The following is a 26,986-nucleotide window of genomic DNA, read 5'->3' as shown; positions in this document are numbered from 1 at the left end:
CTTACTTTTTCCCCTCTTAGAAGGGTTGGTGAGTTTGAACAACCTTCTTTGCCATTTGCAATTCAACACTTAGGGGACAGCACCAGTTCATCCCCTAGCCTGCTAAACCTTAAGTCAGAAATTTTGCTCCAACGTTTCTGGCATAGCGGGATAGGCATTAGTCTGCTAACCTCAAGATTGCTGGTTCAAATCCACCAGCTGCTTCTTGAGAGAACGATGAGCTCCTCTACTCCCATGAAGAGTGATCGTTTCAGAAGCTCCGCGGAGCCATTCTCTTCTGTCTTATAGGGCAGGAGTGACTTGAGGGCGGTGCGTTTTCCTTTTCTTTCGGATTCCTTCAGAGGCAGGCCACAAATGCCCGGATCCATCATGGCGTTCCCAGCTTCTTCAGGGTTTCGGCGTCTTTCCGGAATCTCCCGGTCCCTGGACTCGGCCGCCCGACGCCGTGCGATGACGTAGAAAGGCCGCGACGGCCGACCGGGCGGTATAGGTCCAGCTCTGGCGGCGCCTCCGCGGTGGGCGGAGCGGCAGGGATGAGCGGCGGAGGCACCGCGACCCCGGGGGACGGTGAGGCCGCGCCCGGCGGCGGCGGCGGCGTCAAGAAGAGGGACTCGGTGGGGATCCCAGGCTCGCCAGCGCACCTCATTATCAAGGGTACGGAGGGACGGGGCTCGGCGGGCCTGGCGGATCCCCACGCCGCCCTTCCTCGCACGCAGCGCCCTCTGACCCCACGCAGCGCCCTCTGACCCGGGCGGCGGCCGGGGCCGAACCGCAGCCCCCGGCGCTCGTGGATGTGGTTGGAGGCGTCGTGCCCCTGCCCGCCGTCTCTTTCGAGCCGGATGCTTCCTGGGAATCGCCACCCATCCAGAGTGTTCCCGCTCCCTCGTTTTTCCCTGTCGCAGGCGGGAGCGAGGGGGCCCACCCCGGTCTCCCTTCTCTTCAGCCCCAATCCTGCGTGGACGAGCCCTCCCGACCCCCCTGAAATGTAAAGGGCGCTGAACTTGGGGATCCGGAAGGGGCCGTGCCTCCAGGGAGCCCGTAAAAGTGTGGCTGCGAGTCTTGTCCTACCCGTTATCCCATCTCCGAACCTGTGTACTTATTTTTTATTTTTAAGAAAAAGGGGGGCAGGCGAGGAGTAAGTGTGGTAACAGATGAAGGTATCTTAGACCACGGTAAAGCGCCCTACAGTTGTAAAGTCCCCGTGCTCCGTGTGCTTTCCGCTGGGAGAAGGCGAGTAGTCAGCTGGAAGGAAAGTCTCCCGGAATGGAATCCTGATTGATGCACCCTAACACAGCAACCCTGCTTCCTTGCTGGAAGGTCTCTGCCCACTACATCCAGCACTTTCTCTTCTCCATCCCCTTACCAGCCCCTGTAGCCACGCTGGCTATCCGAGCCCACTCCTCGGAGCTCTGGTGGCGCAATGGGTTAAGCTTTGGGCTGCTGACCGAAGAACAGACAGTTCAAGTCGAAGGTGTGGAGAAAGAGGAAGCTGACTGTCCGCTAAAAATGGATTCTCTTGGAAGGAGGAGTTCCACTCTGTCCTTTGGGGTTGCCCAGTTGGGGTACACGCCGTGGTAGTGGGTTTTATAATTAAGACTCTGAAGTCCGTCAACACTTGACTGTTGGTAATGGCAGCCTGCGTTTGGTGCCTGTTTCATTTTTATCTCACCTGTTTGGCCGACACGGTTGTGGTTGTTTGTAGGCTCATGTATTTCAGGTTGTCGCTCAGATTTAATTAGTGTGAGAATGATGCGTCATGTTAGGGCTAAAATATACTGGTTTGTATAGGCGAGGCAGCAGTCATGAAATACTCATTTTATTCATCAAGATAATTCAGGGGAAGTTTTAAAAGTTAACCCCAAATTGGTCTATGCTTAAAAATATATCTAGAACTGCTCTGGTTTCATTATGGGATCACTTAAAAAAAGTTATTCCGGACTTGGGGTATCTTACAGCTCTTATAACAGTCCATACATCAATTGTATCAAGCACATTTGTACATATGTTGCCATCATCATTTTCTAAACTTTCTATTTGAGCCTTTGGTATTAGCTCTTCTTTTTGCCACCCCTCACTCTCGTGACCCCTTGATAAATTATATATTACTATTATTTTAATATCTTACACCGACCACTGTCTCCCTTCACCCAGGTTTCTGTTGTTCATCCCCAGGGGCGGGGAGGGGGGGCGGTGTTATGTGTCAATCATTGTGTTCGGTTCCCTCTCCCTCCCTGCCTCTCCCCACCTTACCCCTACCCTTCTGGTATCACTACTCCTGTTTCTCTATCTGAGGGGTTTATCTGACCTGGATTTTGTGTGTGTTGTGAGCTCTTACCAGGTTACATGCTCTGTCTAGCCAGAACTGAGAGGCAGGATAGGGTCGTGGTAGTGGGGGGTGAGGAAGCCTCAAAGAACCAGAGGACTGTTGTGTGTCATCGGTGCTATACTGTGCCCTGTTAGACTCATTCCTTCCTGTGACCTTGTCTTATTGGCTACAGATGGATTTGGAGTCTCTGCTCTGACCCCCACTCCACCTTGCTTTCAACATTGTTTTCTTTGGGGGGGGGGAGTTCTTCTGATGCCTGTTGATTCCATCAACACCTCATGATCGCACAGGCTGGCGTGCTTCCTCCATGTGCAGTTGTTGCTTCTCTGCTAGATGGCCACTTGTTTACCTTCAAGCCTTTAAGACCCCAGACGCTATATCTTTTGATAGCTGGGCACCATCCACTTTCTTCATTACATTTGCTTATGCACCCATTTTGTCTTCAGGGATCATGCTAGGATGGTGAGCATCACAGAATGCCAGCTTGTTAGAACAAAGTGTTCTTGCGTTGAGGGAGGGCTTGAGCAGAGGCCCAAAGTCCTTTCACTTCCTCAATGTATTGCCATATAAATATCTGTACATAGGCCAATACCTCTATTTTTTATGAATTATTATATTTACATATGTATACACCTATGTTTATACCTCTATCAATAACTTTGCTTCCTAGTTCTTTCCTCTGTTTCCTTTTATTTTCCTCCTGCTCCACTATCACACTCATCCTTCTTCTGCCTCTTAAAAATTCCTCTCAGCTAGATTCTGCCTCTTACAAATTCCTCTCTGGTGCTTCAACTCCACCAGAATCTCTGTATCCTCCTCGTTGTTGCTTTTTGTTGTTGTTGTTGTTGCTTTTAATTCCCTAGTTGTTCCCATTTCTATGATGTTGTTTGCTCACCACTCCTTTCCCCCACCTCCTTCTGGTCTGTTGCTTCCTCTTCAGACCATAGGATCACTTTTTAAATTATAAAAGTGATCAATTTTTTGCCTCTCGTACTTCATGAACATAAAATATAAATAATTATTTTGCCAGTTAAAATAGTGGAATATATATATATGTACTACTGCAAAATCATAGAATCCTTAAATAAAATTTTCAAAATAGGAAGCTATTGTTTCTCGAGATACCCATCACCTAGGTCTATAAATCTCTGATGACAGTGTTTTCATCTCTTTAACTCATTGCTGCAGACTTTTGGGATCTCTTATTTATACCATGTCAAAGTGGCAGTTCAGGGACTCAACTCGTGTTTCTTGAGAGTTGATTAAAAAAAAAAAGTCTGAAAGGGCAAGATTAGGCATGTAGTGTGGATGGGCTAAGGTTTCCCAGTGAAATTCTCAAAGGACTGCCCTTGCTAATGTTGAACAGTGAACAAGTGTATTACAACAGGGGGGAAAAATCTCAGTGCATCTTCCTGGTCTTTGTCAACTTGGAGTTTTCAACTTTCTTTTGACTTCTTTCTATTAAGCTATTGTAATCATTCTATGTCTTTTGAGAAAAAGGGTCACGTTTGCCCCTTTGGAATCTCAAAAAATAGTCATAACCTTTGGAGGTGACCTGTCTGCTTTGTATTTTGTTGCCCCAGTAGATCCTGTCAGAAACCACTGTTTTGTTGTACGGTTTTCTTCTGGAATGCACAATAAGACTAAGAAAAAATTATTATTCAGAGATCTTGCTCCAGCCATCCACTGAGCATAAAAATATTTAGAGTAAATTGGAACCCTAGTAGCAATGCTTTTTGGCTTGCCCTCTTATCTATCTCTCTATCTCTGTTGTTAGTGGCTGTTGAGTACATTCTGCCTCATCATGACTCCATGTGTGCAGAGTAAAATTTCTTTATAGAGTTGTCGAGATTGTGACTCCCCGCCCCCCCAAAAAAATCATTTTATTGGGAGCTATATAGATATCATACCATTCCATAGTTCAGTTACATCAAGCAGGTTGTGACTTTTGGAAGCAAATAACAGACTTGTAGTTCAGAGTGTCTGTAGGTGGGTTTGAACTGTGCCAACCTTTTGGCTAGTAGGTGAGCGTTTAACCTTTTGCATTACTCAGAACTCACATTCTCTCTACACACACACACACACACACACGTACGTACGTACGTATATACTCGTGTATAAACCAAGGTTTTCAGCACATTTTTAATGCAGTTTTGTGATAAAATTAGGTGCCTCGGCTGATATTTGGGTCGGCTTATACTCGAGTATATATGGTACACATATGAGGGGGTTACCCCCCAAAACGCTGGAATTGGTCTGGGCAGAGTGGAGCTTTTTTCTTGCTAGGCAAGCATCGAGCAATTCACTCTGAATTAATGCACCTAGTGGCATTGCCTGGGAAGGTTCTCTGGTAAGAGTGAGTTTTTTCATAAAAGCAGTTTCACTCAAACCTCATATTTTGGTGATGTCCGACTTAAGAGAACAGTGTGTAGCTGTGAAATTTTGTTTCCTGCTCAGGAAAAATGCCGCAGAAACTTTTGTGATACTGAATACAGCTTACAAGGACAGCACTCTGGGAAAAATTCAAGTGTAAGAGTGGTTTTCTCGTTTCAAAAAGATGAAATGACAATTGATGACAAATCTCATTCTGAATATCTGTCAACTTCCCGAATGAATGAAAATGTCAACTCATAGTGCAGTTGGAGTTTGTTCCACCAGATCGTATATAATTATGTGTAGCCAAACCCAATGCCATTGAGTTGATTCTGATGCATAATAACCCTGCAGGACAGAGTGGAACTATCCTAGAGGATTTCCAAGATAGTAAATCTTCATGGGAGCGGATTGCCACATTCTTCTCTCACGAAGCACCTGGTCGGCTCAGGCCACGGCAATCAAGCACTTTAACTGCTTTATCATCAGGGCTCCTTGTATGTGGGAGTTTCAGAAAGGTCATGGAAAGTTCTGTTGTCTTTAATTCCATTATTGATCAGAGTTTTCAGAATAATTAACTCATGAATTATGGTGTTGATGAAGCATATACCAGGAGCTATCAGAAGAATGAACATATCTATTCTGGGACAAGTATAGCTAGCATGCGCCTTAGAAGCGAGGGGAGTATGCCGTTGTTTCTTGTACTTTGGACATGCTACAAAGCGTTACCCTGGAGAAGGATGTCATGTTTAATTCAGTAGAGGATCAAAGAGAAACAGACCTCAATAAGAAGGATGGACACACTGGCTTCAACAATAGTGTTTCATTGTGTTGTACAACCATTGCCCTAGTGACCACTGATAATAAACTCTTGTCTCTGTGCATTTTCTTATTCTATTTCATATAAGTGAGCTTATACAATATTTGTCTTTTGTGTCTGACTTATTTCACGGAGCATGGTTGTAAATTTCAGCTTATAGCATTATTGATATTTGTTTTTCTCAGTGACTGAATAATATTTAATATATTTATATGTCACATTTTGTTTATGCATTTACCTTGACAGTGGATGGACAGTTGGGTTGTTTGAACTTTTTTGGCTATTGTGACTAATGCTGCCGTTCAAAATGGTGTATAAGCATCTATTTGAGAACTTGCTTTCCAGTCTGTTAGGTATATCCAAGGAGTAGAATTACTAAGTCACATGGTAATTCTTTGCTTAACTTTTGAGGAACCGCTTAGCTGTTTAACATCTTGATTTAAAGTTTACCATGCTTGATATTGATGTAGTCACTCTGCTTGGAATATTTTGGATCTAAAGTGGGTCTTTTGTAGATTGCACATATTTGGATCATGTTTCTTATCCATTCTGCCAATCCTATTTTTAGTTTGTAGAGTTTAATCCATTTACATTTACAGTGAGTACTAATAAGGACGTACTTCTGCCATTTTAGGAGCTTTGGTGGCAGAGGTGCACTTTGGAATGCTAACTTCAAGGTCAGTAATTTGAACCCACCAGCTATTCCATGGAAGAAAGAGAGGCTATCCCCATATTGGCTATCCAAAGGGGGCAGTTTTTCTCTGTCCTACAGGCTTGCTCTGAGTTGGAATTAACTTGATGACTGTAGGTTCGGTCATTCTGATTTTGCATGCCTTACATCTTTTTTTGACCCTTCATTTTTTTCCACTTCCATTTCTGCATACTTTTGTGTGTATTGATTTTTATTTAATTCCCTTTTGTTTACTTTCTTCTTTAGATTTGTTGATTATTCTGGGGCTTGCATTTAACATCCAAATTGCTTAAAAACCTGCATTAAATTAATACTGACTTAGCTCCAATAACATATAAAAATTTGTATACTGTTCTCCCCAGTTTCCTAATGTATTGTTAAAAATTGCATCTTCATACTGTGTTCCCAATAATGTACATTTCTAATTGATTTTTATGCATTTGTCTTTTAAATCACATAGGACATAAGAAGTGGAATTATAAACCAAAATTATAAGGCATAAAATTGACCTTTATATTTACCTATGAAATTACTTTTACTGGGAATTTTTTTCTTCATATGGCTTCCAGTTACTATCTAATGTTCTTTCATTTCCCCCTAAGGGACTCTAGCATTTTTATAGGATGAGTCTCATAGTGATGAACTCCATCAGTATATTTTTTCTTTGGAAATAGTTCCATTTTGCCTTCATTTTTGAAGGACAGGTTTGCCATAGCTAGATGTCTTGGTTGACAGTTGTTTTCTCCTGGCATTTTAGGTCATTCCACTGCTTTTGAACCACCAATGTTTCTGAGGATAAGTCAGCATTTCATCTTATTGATAACCCCTTATGTGTTAATTTGCTTCTCTTTTGCTGCTTTCAGAATTCTCTATCACCCATGCTCTAGTAAACATATATTCTTGTCTCACTCATTTCCACAAAAGTTTTTCTAGGATACATACCTAGACATAAACTTTGCTAGTTGGACCAACTTATACAGCTGCTAGTGGTGGATAGTAAAAGCCCACATCAAACTCAACTAGGATTGAGTTGATGACAACTCATCATGACTGTAGGACAGGCGAGAACTGCCTTTATGAGTTTTTGAGACTGTAGCTCTTTATGGGAGTAGAAAGTCTTTTCTTTCTGCTGTGGAGCAGCTGGTGCCTTCAAACTGCAGACCTTCCAGTTAGAAGGCCAATGCATAGCCCACTGCACCACCAGGGCTCATGGCAGTGGATAATAATCTCCCCCCCCTTTTTTTGTCTACAGCCATCTACTGATGGCAAAGGCTGTTTATTTATTTATTTTAAAAATAATTTTATTGGGGGCTCATACACCTCTGATCACAATCCATACATCATCCATTGTGTCAAGCACATTTGTACTTATGTTGCCATCATCATTCTCAAAACATTTGCTTTCTATTTGGGACCTTGGTATCAGCTCCTCAGTTTTTCCTCTCCCTCCCCGCTCCCCCCTCCCCCATGAGCCCTTGTTAAATTTATAAATTATCATTATTTTGTCATATCTTACACCATCTGATATCTCCCTTCACTCACTTCTCCATTGTCCGTCGCCCAGGGAGGAGGTTATATGTACATCCTTGTAATCTGTTCCTCCTTTCTTCCTCACCTTCCCTCCCCCCTCCCAGTATTGCCACTCTCACCACTGGTCCTAAGGAGTTCATCTGTCCTGGATTCCCTGTGTTTCCAGTTTCTATCTGTACCAGTAAACATCCTCTGGCCTAATCAGTTTGTAAGGTAGAATTGGGATCATGATAGTGGGGGCGGGGGTGGGGAGGAAGCATTTAGGAAATAGAGGAAAGTTGTATGTTATATGATTGCTACACTGCACCCTGTCTGGCTTGTCTCCTCCCTGCGGCCCATCTGACAGGGGATGTCCAATTTCCCACAGATGGGCCCTGGGTCCCCATTCCACACTACCCCTCATTCACAATGTTATGATTTTTTTTTTTGTCTGTGATGCTTGATACCTGATCCCTTCGATGCCTTATGATCTCACAGGGTGGTGTGCTTCTTCCATGTGGGCTCTGTTGTTTTTCAGTTGGATGGCCATTTGTTTATCTTCCAGCCTATAGAACCCCAGATTCTTTATGTTTTGACAGTCAGGCACCATCAGTTTTCTTCACCGCATTTGCTTAAGCACCCGCTTTGTCCTCAGCGATCTAGTCGGAACAGGCTGGTGTGCTTCTTCCATGTGGGTTTTGTTGCTTCTCAGCTAGATATCCTCTTGTTTATCTTCAGGCCCTTATGACCTCAGATGCTATATCTTTTGGTAGCTGGGCATCATCAGGTTTCTTCACATTTACTTGTGCACCTTTTGTCTTCAGTGATCATGCCAGGAAGGTGAGCGTCTCAGACTGCTGAATTGTTAGAACAAAGTGTTCTTGTGTTGAGGAAGTACTTGAGTAGGGGCCTACTGTCCATCTATTTTCTTAATACTAAACCTATAAATATATGTACATAGATCTATTTCCCCCTTGTCGTATATCAATATATTTACATCTGTATATGCCAGTATTTAGATCTCTGTAACTGCCCTTTGTCTCCTAGTTCTTTCCTCTATTTCTTTGTACTTTTTTCTTGTCCCACTATCAGGTCCCATAGCTCAAGAAGAGGGACTTGTCTGATTAGAGCACACAGGAGCCAATGAGGGGGGAAGGGAGAAAATAAAAAAGAATGAAGCACATCCTGGCTCACCAAGCCCTGAGGACCGTGTTTTTGCTCAGAGCAGCAATGCACAAAGATGACCACAAGGCCGACCTCACCACGGGATATAGTGTTCCTCATTGACACATAGCACCATTGGGGACAACACTAGAGACACATGGTGGGAATTGTGTCTGTCTTGAGCCCACTATGCCAAAGCCAGCCTCTGGGAGCATGCAGCAGAGCAGTGGGGGGAGAGCAGAGCAATAAAGTCCGCAGGGAAAGACGGACCAGCGCATGGCACCCCATCAGACTCCATTGGAAAACACTCGTGAAGGAGAACAAATAGACCCTGAACTATTAATAGGAGTTTTTTTGGTGTGTTGTTGTAGCTATTGTTTTACTTTCTATTGTTGCTTTGTTGTACTCAGTCTTGTGATGGTGCATATTGTTGCTGCATGTCTACGTGGAAGGGATAGGCAGGATAAACAAGCCGGAAGAGAGAACAACGGAATGACAGTTCCAGGGGGACATGGGAGACAGGGAGGCAGAGGAAAGGAAGTGGTTGTTAACAAACCCATGGACAAGGGAACAACAAGTGATCCAAAGTCAGTGGCAAGGGGGGTGTAAGAGGTCTGGCAGGGCTGGATCAAGGGCAATGTAACCGAGAGGAATTCCTGAACCACAAATGAAAGCTGAGCATGATAGTTGCACAAGAGGAAAATAATCCCTTTTTAATTCAGAATTGCAGCTCACTCTTAACCTTCACAGATCATAGGGAGAGGGGGGAAATAAAGCTAACTAGGCATTTTAAGACAGCATGGATTGACCCTGATTTTCATTTTGTCTTTATAGATCTTGGAGAAATTCACTCAAGACTCTTAGATCACAGACCAGTTATTCAAGGTGAAACCCGTTATTTTGTGAAAGAATTTGAAGTGAGTATTTAGAACTTACTATTTTTTAATCATTTTATTAGGGCCACATACAACTCTTATCACAATCCATACATACATCTATTGTGTAAAGCACATTTGTACATTCATTGCCCTCATCATTCTCAAAACATTTGTGCTCCACTTAAGCCCCTGGCATCAGCTCCTCATTTCCCCCCCTCCCTCCCCGCTCTCCTCTCATTGAACCCTTGATAATCGACAAATTGTTATTTTGTCACATCTTGCACTGTCCGACGTCTCCCTTCACCCACTTCTCCATTGTCCGTCCCCTAGGGAGGTGGTTGGTTATGTGAAATCCTTGTAATCGATTCCCACTCTCTAGCCCCTCCCTCTACCCTCCCGGTATTGCCACTCTCATCACTGGTCCTGAAGGGATCATCCACTCCTGGATTCCCTGTATTTCCAGTTCCTATCTGTACCAGTGTACATCCTTTGGTTTAGCCAGATTTGTAAGGTAGAATTGGGATCATGATAGTGGGCGGGGAGGAAGCATTTAGGAACTAGAGGAAAGTTGTATGTCTCATCATTGCTACACTGCACCCTGACTGGCTTGTCTCCTCCCCTTGACCCTTTGTAAGGGGATGTCCAATTGCCTACAGATGGGCTTTGGGTCTCCACTCACACTCCTCCTCAATCAAAATGATATGATTTTTTGTTCTGATGATGCGTGATATCTGATCCCTTCGGCACTTCATGATCACACAGGCTGGTGTGCTTCTTTCTATGTGGGCTTTGTTGCTTCTGAGCTAGATGGCCACTTGTTTACCTTCAAGCCTTTAGGGCCCCAGACACTATATCTTTTGATAGCCGGACACCATCAGCTTTCTTCACCACATTTTCTTAAGCACCCACTTTGTCTTCTGCAATCGTATCAGGGAGGTGAGCACACAATGATATGATTTTTTTATTCTTTGATGCCTGATAACTGATCCTTTCAGCACCTCATGGTCATCCAGGCTGGTGTGCTTCTTCCATGTGGGCTTTGTTGGTTCTGAGCTAGATGGTCGCTTGTGTTATCTTCAAGCCTTTAAGACCCCAGACGCTATATCTTTTGATAGCTGGACACCATCAGCTTTCTTCACTTTTACTTATTCAACCACTTTGTCTGCAGCGATTGTGTCGGGTAAGTGAGCATCGTGGAATGCCAGTTTAATAAAACAAAGTGTTCTTGCATTGAGGGAGTACTTGAGTGGAGGCCCAATGTCCATCTGCTACCTTTATACTAAACCTATACACATATGCACATAGATCTATTTCCATACCCCCATATATAAATATATTTACATATGTACATGCCTTTATTTAGACCTTTATATATGCCCTTTGCCTCCTAGCTCTTTCCTCTCTTTCCTTTTACTTTCCTCTTGTCCCACTATCATGTTCAGCCTTCAGTAGGGTTTCAGTAATTCCTCTCGGTTACATTACCTTTGACCACGCTTCCCAGGCCTCCCATACCCTCCTCACCACCAATTTGAATCACTTGTTCCCTTGTCCCTGGGTTTGTTAACACCACTTCCTTTCCCCACCACCTCCTCCTCTCCCATGTCCCCTGGAACTGTCGGTCCTGTTGTTTTCTCCTCCAAGTTGTTTATCCAGCATATTTTACTTAGAAAGTCCTGCAGAGATAATAACATGCACAACAAACAAGACAGAGCATGCACAAAAACAAGACAAAAACAAAAAAGAAAAGGAAACAAGCCAATGACAAAAAACAAATCAAAACACAACAACAAATAAGAAAAAATTGTAGTTAGTTAAAGGACTGTTTGTTAGCCTTTAGGGGTGTTTTCTGGTTGAGTCTTATATGGCGCCAAGCCCTGGCCCTAAAGTCTATTTTTGGTATTCCCTGGGGACTTCCTTGCTCTGTCCCCCTTGCTGTTCTGTTGCACACCCTTAGTGTTTTGCCTTGGTGTGGTGGGATCAGATTGGGCGCAATTCCCACACTGTGTCTCCAGTGTTGTCCTTTGTAGTGCTATGGGTCAGTGAGGGATGTCATGTCTCATAATGGGGCCGGCCATATGGTCTTCTCTATGGATTGTTTGCTCTGAGTGGGAATCTCTTCATTAAGGCTCGGTGGGCCTGGATGTGCTCCATTCTCTCTTCTTCCCCCTTCGTTTGCTCCCATGTGCTCCGATCAGACATGTCCCTCTTCCTGGGCTGCCATTTCAGTGCTGCCCTCTCAAATAAGTTCTTCTGTGGGGAGGGGCAGGTGTCCACATAGTTGGTTTTGGGGCCGGCCCCTCAGATCTCTCCACTGGTTCCCTTCTGCACGCTGGCATGTTGCATTCACATCTTGGAGAACTGGGTTAACAGAACTTATTTTTTTAAAAACAACACTGTTAGAATTGTGTGAATGTGAACATGTGCACGGCACATTCTTGAATGTAAAAATCTCTGATTTCTCCTCCTGTGTTCATCAGATACACAAAGTGAAACTTCTATAGAGGTATGGCCTCTTCATAGAGTTAATACAAACATCACCAGGTTGTGGTTTACAGTGTACGTTGATGATTTTTTCCTATATAAAACTGCAAAAATACTACTTTGCAAGATAAACAATATGTGTTGATGGTTTTTTTCCTATATAAAACTGCACCAAAAAATCCCAACCAAAACAACAGCAAAAAAAAACGAAACTCAAACTTCATAGTATTAAGTCAGTTCCAACTCAGCAACCCTATGTAAACCTAGATCTGTATAAGAGTCACTGCTCCTGAGTCCATCTCAACGTACTCACCTTACAGGCGTGCGATAGAGCTGGCCCGGTGAGTTTCCGAGACTGTCGGTCTTTACAGGAGTAGACAGCCCCATCTTCCATGGGGCAGTTGGTGGTTTCCAGCAGCTGACCTTGAGCTTAGCAGTCCAACATGCACCCCATGGCTCTGTGCACGTGACCAGGGCTAGAGAGAGTGAAATTCGTAGACTTTAGAGACTGATGGATCTGTGCTTGGAAGACCTGCTTTTAATTTTTCTCAGAGCATCAGTGCCTATCCCAGCACTCCAGTTAAAATTTGAGACTCACACTGCCCCTCTTCGTTAGGGCCCAGATTCAGCGGCTGCATGTTTGCAATTTCATCTTCTCGGTCTTCATCCCTTTTGACTGGTGTACCTGCATTTTCATCTCGTCAGATCCGGTTTTCACCCTGCTTCCAGGCTAATTCATATCTTAATACTCTTTGGCAACATGCACAAGCTACAGAACATAAAGAGTTTCCGAGACTGTCGGTCTTTACAGGAGTAGACAGCCCCATCTTCCATGGGGCAGTTGGTGGTTTCCAGCAGCTGACCTTGAGCTTAGCAGTCCAACATGCACCCCATGGCTCTGTGCACGTGACCAGGGCTAGAGAGAGTGAAATTCGTAGACTTTAGAGACTGATGGATCTGTGCTTGGAAGACCTGCTTTTAATTTTTCTCAGAGCATCAGTGCCTATCCCAGCACTCCAGTTAAAATTTGAGACTCACACTGCCCCTCTTCGTTAGGGCCCAGATTCAGCGGCTGCATGTTTGCAATTTCATCTTCTCGGTCTTCATCCCTTTTGACTGGTGTACCTGCATTTTCATCTCGTCAGATCCGGTTTTCACCCTGCTTCCAGGCTAATTCATATCTTAATACTCTTTGGCAACATGCACAAGCTACAGAACATAAAGTCCATGCATTCTTCTGTGACCCAGCCCCTAGTTGTCTGGTTTTATCACTGATCACTCCCCTCCTTGCATGTTACCTTCCAGCAATTCTGGAACTAACAGTCCAGCCTGTGTCATATTGCCGTTGTGTCCTCACTGTACATTAAGCACTCTATCCAGAGTGACTGCTGTTGGATGATTGGCCCCTGGTGTTATTCAGACAACTTTAGGACTGTAAACTGGGGTTCTAATTTCAGACGAGGCTCCAACCAAGCAGGACGTCTAAACTGGTCAAAAGGAGAGAAGTTGTTTGTGTTTTTTTGTCTTTCAAAGAATGTTGTTATTTATTTTCTTCCTACTGTGCTTTCTTTTTAAAATCATTCTATTGGGGGTTCGTATGGCTCTTATCACAATCCCTATATCCATCCATGGTGTCAAGCACATTTGTACATAGGTTGCCATCATCATTTTCTAAACATTTTCGTTCTACTTGAGCCCTTGATGTCAGCTCCTCATTCCCCGCTCCCTCCTAGAGTGCCCTCAGAGTAGAACTATACTCCCAGGGTTTCAGTGACTGAAATTTTGGGACTGAATCACCAGGCTGCTTTTCCAAGATGCGTCTGGGCGGACCCAAACTGCCAGCTTTTCGCTTACCAGCCACATTCAGAACTGACACGATGGTAACTCAAAACCAGAACACTCAAGACAGAGTTGTAGCATTAGACTGTTTCTGGGCATAACAGACAAAAGCACATAATACCTTCCTCACAGGATTGTTGTAATGATTTAAGAAATGTGTTTCTTGGTACCTATTAACTATCACTGTCATTATTGTTTTGAGTTAGTGTGTGTATGTGTATGGGGCGTGGGGGAAGGATACCACAATAATTCATTATTGCACAGAAAGACCATATTTTCCAACTACTTTTCCTTCCAATTTGTTTTCAACTTTCGCATTCCAAAAGCTAATAATTATCAATGCATCTTGATTGCATGTTTGAACCATTTCAGATGGACAGAGTTGGTAGAATTCTTCAGCCTCTTCATCACGTGCTTTAGTGGTTGGTCCATAAATGTGAACTATATTAACTAGATTTCCTTGCACGTGTATGGATATTATCTTGTATATCAAGATAGATCCTGCAGTGTCTTTTTCGACATCGAGTGCGATGCCATTCCTTTTGAATTTGTCATCCTGACGTAGTAAACCATATGACTATCTGATTCAAAATGCCAGTCCATTTCACCTCACAACACTTTAGATGGCAATCGTATGTCTTTATTTTATTTTTGGCTACTTCCAATTTTCCTAGATTCTTGTTTAGTAGATTCCATGTTCTGATCATTCATAGACATTTTCAGCTGTTTCTTCTCATTTTGAGTCATGCCCCATCAGCAAATGAAGATCCCTAAAGTTTTATTCCATCCAGTTCATTCGACTCTCCTTTGAAAAGGTCCTATTTTGAGTGCCTTGCAACCTGAGGGGCTCCTGTTCAGGAACCTTATCCTGCAACGTCCTACTGCTATTTTTAAGGTTTTCAGTATATATGACCAGGGTCTACTGCTCGTCATAAGGTTTTCAGTGGTTCGTTTATCAGAAGTGGACATCCTAGTCCTTTTTCAGAGTCTGTCCTCAGTCTGGAAGCTCTGCTGAAACCTGTTCCCCTTGACTGACCTGCAATACCCAAGCCATCACAGTATGACAGATTGACAGACAGGTCGTGGTCTTTTTTATATAGCACCTGCCATGTTATTTTGGAAATTGTTTACATAATTGTCCTCTGGTGAATACTTTGGAAATAGGCATTACATTTTGTTCATTTTAGTATTCCCAGCACTGAGCAAAAAGTATGGGCCTGTCATAATTAGTTAATACATTTTTTGAACTTATTATAACCTTGGCACTGTTGCCTTTTTTACTATGTGACTTTTGAAGATTTAGCTAGGCTTTCTGACCCTAACTTTTTTTTCCTCATGTCTATCTATAATTTTGATCTGATCAGAGCTGTTTCAGTGGAATTTGTTAATATTGGTAGTTACTGTACACAAGCATGCAGCACATTTGCCTGCACATATTGAGTATGTATTTGTGAGTCCATTATCTCCTTTCCTTACCTTCCAAGTTTGTTGTGGTGTTTACACACTCACATACAAACACATCCACATACTTGCTTTGAGAAATATAGAAACTGAAAGGCCCTACAATTTATTTATATGTGTTTGTATTTACTGAATTTCCTTATAGGAAAATAGTTAATCCCTTCAGTTGCTAACCAAAGATTGGAGGTTCAAGTCTGTCTAGAGGTGCCTCAGAAGAAAGGCTTGGTAGTCGACTCATGAAAAATCAGCCTTTGAAATCCCTCTAGAGAAGTGTTCTGCTCTGACACACATGAAGATGTATGAGTTGGAGTTGACTCCCTAACAACTGGTTTTCTACACAGACATAGTCAGTGGAAAATAAATTAGGTATTCACTTTTCAGTTTCTCAAAGCAAGTTCAGATATATTTTATTTTAATAAATCATTTTATTGGGGTTTTTTACAGCTCTTAAAACAATCCATACATCAATTGTATCAAGACATTTGTACATAATGTTGCCATCATCATTTCCAAAACATTTTCTTTCTCCTTGACCCCTCTTAAAACAATCCATACATCAATTGTATCAAGACATTTGTACATAATGTTGCCATCATCATTTCCAAAACATTTTCTTTCTCCTTGACCCCTTGGTATCAGCTTCTCTTTTCCCCCCTCTCTCCTCCAACCTCCTGTCCTCATGAACCCTTGATCATTTATAAGTTATTTTTATTTTTCACATGAGGGATTTCAAAGGCTGATTTTTTATGTCGACTGCCAAACCTTTCTTCTGAGGCACCTCCAGGTGGACTTGAACCTTCAATCTTTTGTTATCAGCTGAAGGTATTAACTATTTTTTGCTTATAAGGAAATTCAGTAAACACAGATACACAAACACACATAAATAAATTGTAGGGCCTTTCAGTTTTTATATTTCTCAAAGCAAGTATGTGGATGTGGTTGTATGTGAGTGTGTAAACACCACAACAAACTTGGAAGGTAAGGAAAGGAGATAATGGACTCACAAATACGTACTCAATATGTGCAGGCAAATGTGCTGCACAATTGTGCACAGTAACTACCAATATTAACAAATTCCACTGAAACAGCTCTGATCAGATCAAAATTATAGAGAGACATAGGTAGACATAAGAAAAAAGATAGGGTCCCAAAGTCTGGTTAATTCATGGGTCTCTCTTCATCCATGTTTCTGTTGTTTGTCTCCCTGGGCTGGGGGGTTTTACATTGATCATGACTATTGTTTCCCCCTTTCTTCCCCTTGTTTTCCCACCTTCCCTCTACACTAATGGTATCACTACTTGCTATAGTTTATTGTGCCAGCCTGGCCGATAAACACAAGTAGGATTAACTGAAGGGCAGAGGGATAAATGGCTCGGTGAGCCTCACCTTGGTTATTCTGTGCCTCAGTTTAAAGGGGTACACTACCTGTGGGATGCCTAGCCTGTGGACTGTGTCACTGTACGTTGAGGTCCCTTTAAGCCCACATGATTGGAATGTTCATCTCTGGAGCTGGGGACCGACAGTTGATGACAGTTGGGGACCTGCCTTGCTGTTTGCTGCCTGGGTATATATAGCCCAGCTCTCTCTACAGAAGGACTGGCAACTGGCAACCCTCAAAACTTGAAGGACTGCTAGTGTCTCACTGCTTTATAATTTAACTGTTAATTTCTTGTATTATCTATCTGTATATTATTTAACGGTTTATTTCTTGAATTATATATCTATCTTTATAAATATATTTATATACAATTACTAGCAATCTGGTTTGTCTCTCTAGAGAACCCTGTCCAATATACTACACTCATTATTGATCCTGAGGGGTTTATCTGAGGAATTTTGTATGTTTTGTTGTTGTTATACTGTATCCTGGATGGCTTGTTCCTTTCTTGTGACCCTTCAGTGAGGGGATGTCCAATTGTCTACAGATAGACCCTGGCCTCTATTCTGATCCCCCTCGTTTGCATTGAAATGCTTGTATGTTTTAGGTCTTCTGATACCTGATTCCTCATGGCACCTCATGATCACACAGATTGGTGTGCTTCTTCCATGTGGGCTTTTCGCTTCCCTGCTAGATGGCCACTTGTTTAACTTCAAGCCTTTAAGACCCCAGATGCTATATCTCTTAATAACTGGACACCATCAACTTTCTTTACCATGTTAGCTTATGCACCCATTTTGTCTTCAGCCATCGTGTCTGGAAGGTGAGCATCACGGAATGCCAGGTTATTAGAACAAACTTTTTGCATTGAGACAGTACTTGAGTAGAGACCCAGTGTTCGTCTGCTACCTTAATACTTAACCTATAAATATATGTGTGTAGACCTATGTCCCTATTATTATAAATATATTTACATATGTACCTGCCTATGTTTATACCTCTATAAAATGTCTTTTGCCTCCTGTTTCTTTTCTCTATTTCCTTTTAGTTTCCTTCTGTCCCACTTTTATGTTCAACCTTCATTCAGCTCTCTTTACTTCCTCTTGGCTCCATTGCACTTGATGGAACCTTACCAGGCATTCTGTGCCCTTCTCGCCATCTATTTTAGATCTCTTGTTGTTCTCTTGTCTTGTCTCTGAGCTGGTTGGCTCCCCATTCCTTTCCCCTACCTCCTCTCCCCTGTGCCTCTGGAACCCTTGGTCCCGTTGTTTTCTCGGGTTTGTTTATCCTGCCTATTTTATGTAGATAGACATGAAAAAGGGGTGGGGGAGCCCATGAATAGTTCCAGGTCTGTCTGCTGACCTTTATGGATGCTTTCTGATTGGGTCTGATGCAGTGCCAAAGCAATGCCCCCCCCTCCACCCTCTACCAGCCCACCCCTCCACCCCCAACCCGGAATCCAAAGTTGTTTTCAGAATTCCTCGGGGACTTTGTTGCTTTGCTCCCCTTGCTGCTTGTTGTGCTCCCTTTGTGTTATGCCCTGGTGTGTGTGTGTGTGTGTGTGTGTGTGTGTGTGTTGGGGGGTGAGAGGGAGCCAGACAGGGCGCAATTATAATTCCACCATTAATTACCTTGAAAATCTTGGGTGATAAACTAGGAAAAATAAATATCCTAATTGTTTACTACAGCAAACTGTCAGACCAAGGACTGGGTTACAACCTAAAGTACAAATCATACACAGACAGTAGGTGGAGCAATGCTTTGTTTGCATTGTACCAACTCTGCAAGATCAGCTGCACCAGTGGGCACCAGCCCTCAAGACCAGCAGGCCACTTTTCCAGTGCAGAGCTTTTTGTTGGTCTGCACACACACTCTCTTGTGTTCCTTCCTCACCGCAGGAACATAGTAGTGGGGTTGGCCATATGACACGCACATATAAGCAGAGCAAAAAAGTACTCACTACCCCTATAGCAGGAGGAGGATTTCCCTGGAAGGAAAAAGGAACTGGACAGAAGAAAGCTTTGTTCTCAGCCTCCATTATCAGGGAATGTCCTGGACCCAGGTTTCTGAATAGGTAGCCCAGATGAGAGTTGCAAGACTGTACAACAGACCAATGTACCTATGGTAATTTTACACATCAGTGAACCATAACAGTATAAAAAAACACGTACACAGTGCTACCTGTCTAGGGAGGGCCTTGCTGACTCCTTCCAAGTACAGATTTTTCTCCCTGACCTCCTTCCGAATCGCCAGATCACTATAGCCAGCCACTTACTTGACCTGGACATTAGAGTATTGTGGCAGTTACATAATCTCCTGTCAACTTGTGAAGGGGCAGAGTCTAGCCTGTCAATCAGGTGGCAGCTTCATCTCATTTGGAGAGAAGGAGGAGATTAAATAGCTCACTGGAGGCCAGGTACACTCTCTGCTACACCTTCCTGTTGATAAGTCATATAGAGCTACGCTGATGAAGCCAGAGCCCAGGAACTGGAGGAGCCATGTGGAGACCCACGCCAATGCTGAGATGCTTCCACCGCCACTGGATCCACAATACTTTCCACCCACTGGCCTGTGATCTTCTATTGCATGTGTTGAGTGAGTCTGAAGAGGAATTTATGGACTGCTCTTGGACATAAGGGCTAATATTGGACTTAGGGACTTGATCTGTACTGGGCTGAGCTATTTTCTTAGTATATAATTACTCTGATATAAAACTCTTACATGCATATGAGTGTCTTTGAATTTGTTTCTCTAGTCAATCCAGACGAACACAAGTATCTCAAACAACATGACCAACAGGAGTAGGAGAGAACTATTGATTCCACCTTTGCCCAGTCTGAGAAAGACCTTTCCTTACCCGCATAGAAAATGATACCACCAGACATGTGCGGGTTACATTAAAGTTTTCTTTTCCGCACTATTCAACAGTCAGATGTTAGACAGTCCCAAACATCTTGAATCTGTCTCCTGTTGCTCTTACCACTACCGCTAGCTTGAATGCAGCCGTCACCATCTCTCAGCAGAGCTCTTGCCATAGACTTCTTTCTGTCTGGTCTCTCTGCTTCCAGTCTGATCACTGTGAAACAAGCTTTCTCCCAGAGTTACCTGAAGTGCTGTAAACCAAATCATTCCACATCCTTACATAATATATATGCTCCCCCCCTTCCCATGGCTTCTCTATACTTAAAGTAGAGTCTAACACCTTACCTACCTATACTTAACCCCCCCTGGGGGAGATCCGTTATCATGTGTGACTCGTTTCTTCACTAACTATACCCCAGCCACCTTCTCTTTCTCTCTTAAAAGCACACCAAGAGCATTCCTGCCTTTGTACTAGCAATTACCTGAACTGGCTTCTCCCATAAAGAGTTACAGTCTTGGAAACCTTATATGGGGTTGCTGGAGTTGGAATTTATGCAGTGGCAGTAGTTTTGCCCTTCTTTGTTTAGATTGCTATTTAAAAAATGTTACCTTTGACTCTAAAGCCATCACTGTGTCATGTAACCTTAATTTACTTCTCTTAAAAAATCAAAGACAAAACTCTGCTTTCAAATTAATGCTAGCTCATGGTGGTCCCATGCATTAAAGAGTAGAAATACACCATTTACTTGTCACTGCTTGTTTATATTGGTCTATAGTTGTTTTCTAAAGACCCATCACAAAGTATACCAAGCTCTGTTCTGACCTGTAGCTCCGGTCCTTGTCTACACTATTGTGATTGTGGCAGGATCCAGTTCCTTGCCTTGGTAAGACGGAAGCTCCAGTTTCGTGCTGGTTGTCGATCAGAGTCGCAAACTATGGACCACCTGGTTTTTTAGCCACATGGCCTCACTGTCTTCAAGCTAGTACCAAAGAGTCTCCTTCATCTGGAATTCCTCCCATGTATGAAAAGAGATCTCATCCCTTGCTGAAAAGAGAAGAACAGTTTACGAAATCAGGCCCTTTGAGGCCCCTTTCTTAAAGTAAGTTGATTTGGAGGCTTACCCAAATCAACCCACATATCAGCCAAGGCACCTAATTTTACCATAAAAACTGCATTAAAAATGTGCTGAAAAGCTCAGCTTATCCACAAGTATATACGGTAATTATATCTACAGAACTACTTCACAGCACACCTAGATTCATCTTTCATTGGGCAAAGGTATATGTGTGGGAACCATCTTAGAATTCTGTGGGCCGTATGCTTTTATTAATGCCTTGTGTGTTTGTTCCTTCTTGTTTATTTACAATCTTCCTTCATTAGAAAGCAGCCTTAGCGATACTGTAGGGTAACCATTTGACTAGCTGACAAGGTTGGTGGTTCAAATTCAAGAGCCACTTTGAGGGAGGACGATGAGGCCCTCTGCCCTTTGTAGATCTTCAATCCCAGACTCCCTATGTAGAGCCGCTGTTCATTGGAATGACCTGGATGGCGGTGGGTTTGGGTTGGCCCTTCGTTAGACTCTAGGCACCATGAGACTAGGGACTTTCCTACTCTGTCGTATGTACAATGCTGGAAACAACGTCTTGGGCATGGAGGTTCTTAATAATTTTGGATTTCCTTACATCCATTACTCTTTTTTATAAGTCACTCCCCGCCTGACAAAGCCAGGTTAATTTGAAGTACTAACTTTTATTTTTAAAAAGAATATTTATAAATGCCACTCTCAAAATCTACTTTCTATTAAAAGCGGCAAAGACTTTTAGAATTCAGATAGACTCTTTAGAATTAAGATAGCCTCTGGAATCCAAGCCTCGCAGGTGTTAGAAACTGAGCCCCGAATTGGAGAGACCCGCAGGTGTGTCGTGGCCAAGTGATCCCTAGAATCTAAGTGTCACCATTAGTTATGTTGGTGGTTTTTGAACAATGGGGTGGTTTCCGTGAATGCTGAATCTTGAATGAAAGTTAAAAGAAGTACCACTGTTATGCCTTTGAATATGCGATTTTTAGGTTCCCATCTTTTGAAGTAGACTCCTCCCTTACCAAATCAAGGTGGTCATGTGCCTGCAAGGAGAGGAATTGTTTTCTTTCCGCATTGTTAAGCCCTCTAACGTTTTTTGGAGTGAAGACTGTTAACCAGTAGACAGAACATGGGACTTGGAGTTGATATACCTGCTTTCAGATCCTGGCATTTCTCATGGCCTGTGATAACTTTATTTACTAAGACTCAGTTTCCTCATCTTGAAAACAGAAGCAAAGTACATACTACAGAATACTTGATTTTTTTTTTTCAAACCCGAACCAACCCCAAATGTTATTTATTTAATACAATCATCACAGGGTGCAAATGGAGACTTAATTTAAAAAACAAACACAACAGAAATGACACCACAGCTTGAGATAAGAGTTCTACACAGACATCAAGGAGCCGGGTGGAGGGAGGACAGACAGCTACAGAAGAGAAGAGAACACAAGGACAGGGAAGGTCAGGGCTCTTGGCTGGAGACTTGCTTTGAGTAGGTTTCCTGCAGGTATTTCTTAAAGGCTGTGGGGTTTTTCCAGAGTTCCGCAGCATGTGTGTTCAAAGGGCTGTCGATGTTGGGCTCTCCCAGCAGGCTCTGGATGGAGAGGAGAATCGTCCTGACGTCATACAGGGCAGACCACTTGTCCTTCAGGATGTCCAGGCAGATGTTACCCTGAGTGTCCACGTTGGGGTGGTAGCAGGGGGTGAGGAACTTCACTGTGGGTGCATTGTAAGGGTAGCCACTGGGGAACTCCAGGGAGAGCTTATACCTCAGGTCTTCATAGACTGTACCAGCTGCTCCGTGGATGGTCCCTATCCACTTGAAAAGGTTGTCTGATTCCGGGAAGGCAGAGATTCCTTTGTCGCCAGACATCATGAGGGTCATCAGCTCTTGTTGTAGCCTCTTGCCCACAGAACCCCGGGCTGCGCCCCCGCTGGGCTCGGCTCCTTTCCGGGCGGTGACGACACTGGCTGCGGCTGGGTCGCGGTTTTGGGAGGCCATTCGCCCGGTGTTGGCAGACGGGATCTCCGGAGACTGGAGAATACTTGATTTTTTTGTGATTAAATGATAAAATATATATTTTTTAATCTTTGGCATAGAGCTATTATGCAAATATTTGTAGTTACTAAGAAAAGGGTAGCAAGTACTGCCAAATATTACTTTGTTAATTCAGAACTTACAGCAATTTGAACCAAATAATTTTATTTTATAATATCTTTAGGAAAAATAAAGACTTAATAAGCAAATGACAAAGGCATTATTGTAGGAAATTGCTTTTAATGTGAAACTCGGATATTTATATTTGCCCATGGTATCACACAAGGTTGCCAAGGAAATGAATAAAGGAAATACTAAAGAATAAAATGTTCAAACTGGGTAGAGTTGATAAGATAAACAAGCAGCCATCTAGCTGAGAAGCAACAAAGCCCACATGGAAGAACACACCAGCCTCTGTGATCATGGGGTGTCGATGGGATTAGGTATCAGGCATCTAAGACCCAGAGCTATAAATCATGTCATTGTGAAGGAGGGGGAGTGTGGAGTGGAGACCCAAAGCCCATCTGAAGGCAGTTGGATATCCCCTTACAGAAAGGTCGTGGGGAGGAGACAAGTCAGTATAGCACCGATGAACATACAACTTTCCTGTAGTTCTTTAATGCTTCCTCCCCCCTACTATCATGACCCCACTTCTACCTTACAAATCTGGCTAGACCAGAGCATGTACGCAGGTACAGATAAGAGCTGGAAACACAGGGAATCCACGACAGATAAACCCCTCTAGGTCATTATTGAGAGTAGCAATACCAGGAGGGTAAGGGGAAGGTGGGGAGAGAGAGGGAGAACCGATCACAATGTTCTACATATAACCCCTTCCCAGGGGGATGGACAACAGAAAAGTGGGTGGAAGGGAGACATCGGACATTATAAGACATGAAGAAATAATAATTTGTAAATTATCAAGGGTCCGTGGGGGAGGAAGAAAATGAGCTGATACCAAGAGCTCAGGTGGAAAGAAAATGTTTTGAAAATTATGATGGCAACAAATGTACAAATGTGCTGGACCCAATAGATGGATGGATGGATGGGTCGTGATAAGAGTTGGAAAAGCCCCTAATATAATGATTTACAACAAAAGAAAAGAAAAAACACAGATCCAAGTAAGTAAGGCATTGCTACATTGTTACTAAAAATGTTCACTTAACGATCTTAAATGTTGCGTGTCGGCCAAGTTTGAGCTGTTATCTCCAATGAAGTATAATAGAATCATTTTTTTCTGAAGAGCCCTTGATCCAGTCTTTTCACCCAGTCACCTTTCCAGTTGGTCTGAGGACTAAGTGTGCTACAGAAACTTCCCAGCACATCAGGCAAAACTACCCTTTCTTAGTTCCCTGCACATTAGAAGGAAAAGCCAGATGCATTTTAGAGACTTTAGATTTGGATGTAGATTTATATTACTCTTTTGCATATCTTACCCCTAGTAATCATGTTAGATTGAGTATGAGGTTTGGTGATGCAGTTGCCTAAATATTGGACTGCTGATCAGATTGGGCGAAAGATAGACTGTCTTTTCTGGAAAGGTTCATACCTGATATAGGGACACTATGGGTTTGAGGTGACTTGATGGCAATGGGTTTTTGGTATTCATATTGATTAGTACTGGCTTCTGTCCACAGTTGTGCAGTTGGACAGGGAAGTGTGGTAAAGCAGAGATAAAACTTCCTCCAATTTTCATCTTATCTCTACCACTTAAATGCAGTTCAATTTATGAACAACCGAGTCACGTTAAAATGAGAGTTGTTCAGCATTTATCTATTTTAAAGATAATGCCTCATGGCAACATAATCATCTCTTTATAAAATTTTATTTCTAAAAGAAGTGAAAGGCACCACACGGTGGCAGCATTGCCTAGGTGATTGAAATACTGCTTTACTATTTTAAAGTCTCTGTTCATCTGAGGAGCCCTGGTGATGTAGTGAGTTAGTTCCGAGGTGGGCTGATAACTGCAAGGCCAGCAGTTGCAACCACCAGCTGCTCTCTGGAAAAAAGATGGCGTTTTCTCTTCCTGTAAACATTTACAGTCTTGGAAACCCACGGGCAGCTTCGTTTGGTCCTAAAGGGTCTCTGAGTCAGAATCCACTTGAGAACACTGAGTTTGGTTTTGGTTTTATGTGCATTCATTTTTAAAAACAGTTGACTCTTCCTGCTGGACTTAGTTCAATTTTTATTCCCTTGTCTACAACGAAAATATTGAAAATGAAGATTCAGAATTGTCTATTTTGAGTATGAATTTAGTGGTATCATTGGATGAAGAATGGTGCTTGGAGCCATTCTCTCTGTAACATCAAGGAGATATTATATCCCTTCTCATGTGCCCATGTGAATCAGCAAGTATGTACGAAATGTTTGTAAGGTATATAGTGCTGTATATTTAGTTTTTAGTTAACTTCATTAATTTAGTGATTTATGGCAAGGGAATGTGAAGGATTCAAGAGAAAGTAATAATTACTGATGCTTAAAAACATAAACAAACCCATTACCATTGAATCCATTCTGACACATAAAAAAGGTATACAGGATTTTGGAAGCTGTAAATCTTTCTGAGAGCAGACAGCCTCATCTTTCTCCCATGGAGCAGTTGGTAGGTTTGAGCCTCCTGCTTTGCAGTTAGCAGCCCACCACTTCCCCAACAGCACCATCAGTACTGACTATCCAATATATGTGTGATATAGATTCATGAAGAATAAAATCAAAGTGATGTAATAAAGAAGATATAAAACCTAGAATTCAGAACATTTTTCTTAGCTAAAAGTAGTATTGGAATTATTGAAATGTATTGAAATGACACTGAAAATCAGGAAAATTAATGCAGAGCAGCCAACACTGCAACCTTTTATAAAGAATCTATTGGAATTCACTTAAAAAATAATCTCTTAGGTATACAGAGAAAAATAGGTAAATCACTTATAAGGGGATAAAGCAGATTGTGTATAGAGGTATCTGTCTTATGCCACAAGGCAATGAAGTAATATATAAGGAGGCTTCAAAAATTAATGGCAAAATGGAATTGAAAGATAATGGAATTTTTCCATAAACTTTGAAGGCCCATCATATATATTTATATAGGAAGGCAAATATAACCCTAGGCTATGTTTTCAATTATTATGTTGTGTTTTGAAACCTGGAAAGAAACAGCTAAGACAAGAGTATAAGTAAAAATTCTGTACCCCGAATTGAAATTTGATAATGTGAGCTCAAGATGTATCATTTTTGTTCTTCCCTCTGGTTTAACAATTTGTGTGTGTGTGTGTGAATTAGGTAGAAGATAGGTCCTGAGAAAAAGTCCCACTGTGCCATGGAAAGACCCAGAAACAATGACCCACACAATATCAGTGTGCACCCCCCAATGCTGCGGTCTGTAAATCTTAAATCTTCTACATACCAATGGGGAACCTGCTCCTCCCACTCAAGTTGGAATGTACAAGATGTGTCTGGAACAGCTGGTCAAACCAGAAAGCAAAGAAAATACTAGAAAATATCCAAAAATCCCAAACCAAACTCAATGCCATAGAGTCACTGCTGTCTCATGTCGCCCCATTGTAGGTTTCTGAGAATGTAACTGTTTATGGGAGTAATAAGCCCAGTCTTTTTCCTGTGGAGCTGCTGGTTTTGAACTGCCGACCAAACAGATTGCAGCTTCACCACTACACCACTAGGGCTCCTAGAGAATATCTAGGCCACTGTCAAAATCATTCCAGGGCCAACTTGAGTAGGTTCCTATTCCACAAAGATAGAATAATTTGGCCAGCAAGCAGGAGAAATAACTATTGAACCTCAAATGTACTAACATTTCTGAATCATAAGAATGTGTCCAAACACCTTACTGATTACCTTTAGAGAATACCAAGGAACCAACTTATTATCTTTAAAACTGGTGAATAAGGGGAAAGAACCTAGCATTTTATTCTGCCTTTCCATATATGATTTGTCTTCAGAGTTACCATTTAGTCGATAAGGGGAAGTTTCTCCTCATAGAGGTATTCTTACTAAAAAATGAAGAAGGAATGATTCCTGCATCCTGTTGGAGACATTACAACCCATCTCTGAAATAGTCTTGCAGAAA

At 42.5% G+C, this 26,986-nt stretch overlaps 1 protein-coding gene and 1 pseudogene across 1 annotated transcript in view; one reads left to right on the top strand and one right to left on the bottom strand.

The window, feature by feature from the left end:
* Positions 1 to 460: 460 nt before the first annotated feature.
* Positions 461 to 26,986, top strand: part of BLOC1S5 (biogenesis of lysosomal organelles complex 1 subunit 5) — a 65,229-nt gene continuing 38,703 nt past the window's right edge. The window contains exons 1-2 of the mRNA XM_075555281.1: positions 461 to 654; positions 9,718 to 9,800. Coding sequence (XP_075411396.1) covers positions 534 to 654; positions 9,718 to 9,800 — 204 coding nt within the window. The 5' untranslated portion in view covers positions 461 to 533. The remainder of the gene's footprint in view (positions 655 to 9,717; positions 9,801 to 26,986) is intronic.
* Positions 22,168 to 22,866, bottom strand: LOC142453003 (ubiquitin-conjugating enzyme E2 C pseudogene; annotated as a pseudogene).

Source organism: Tenrec ecaudatus, chromosome 7, assembly GCF_050624435.1.
Source record: "Tenrec ecaudatus isolate mTenEca1 chromosome 7, mTenEca1.hap1, whole genome shotgun sequence".
NCBI classification, from domain to species: domain Eukaryota; kingdom Metazoa; phylum Chordata; class Mammalia; order Afrosoricida; family Tenrecidae; genus Tenrec; species Tenrec ecaudatus.
The sequence above is the reverse complement of the archived record's forward strand: the minus strand, read 5'-3'. Positions and strand labels throughout refer to the sequence as shown.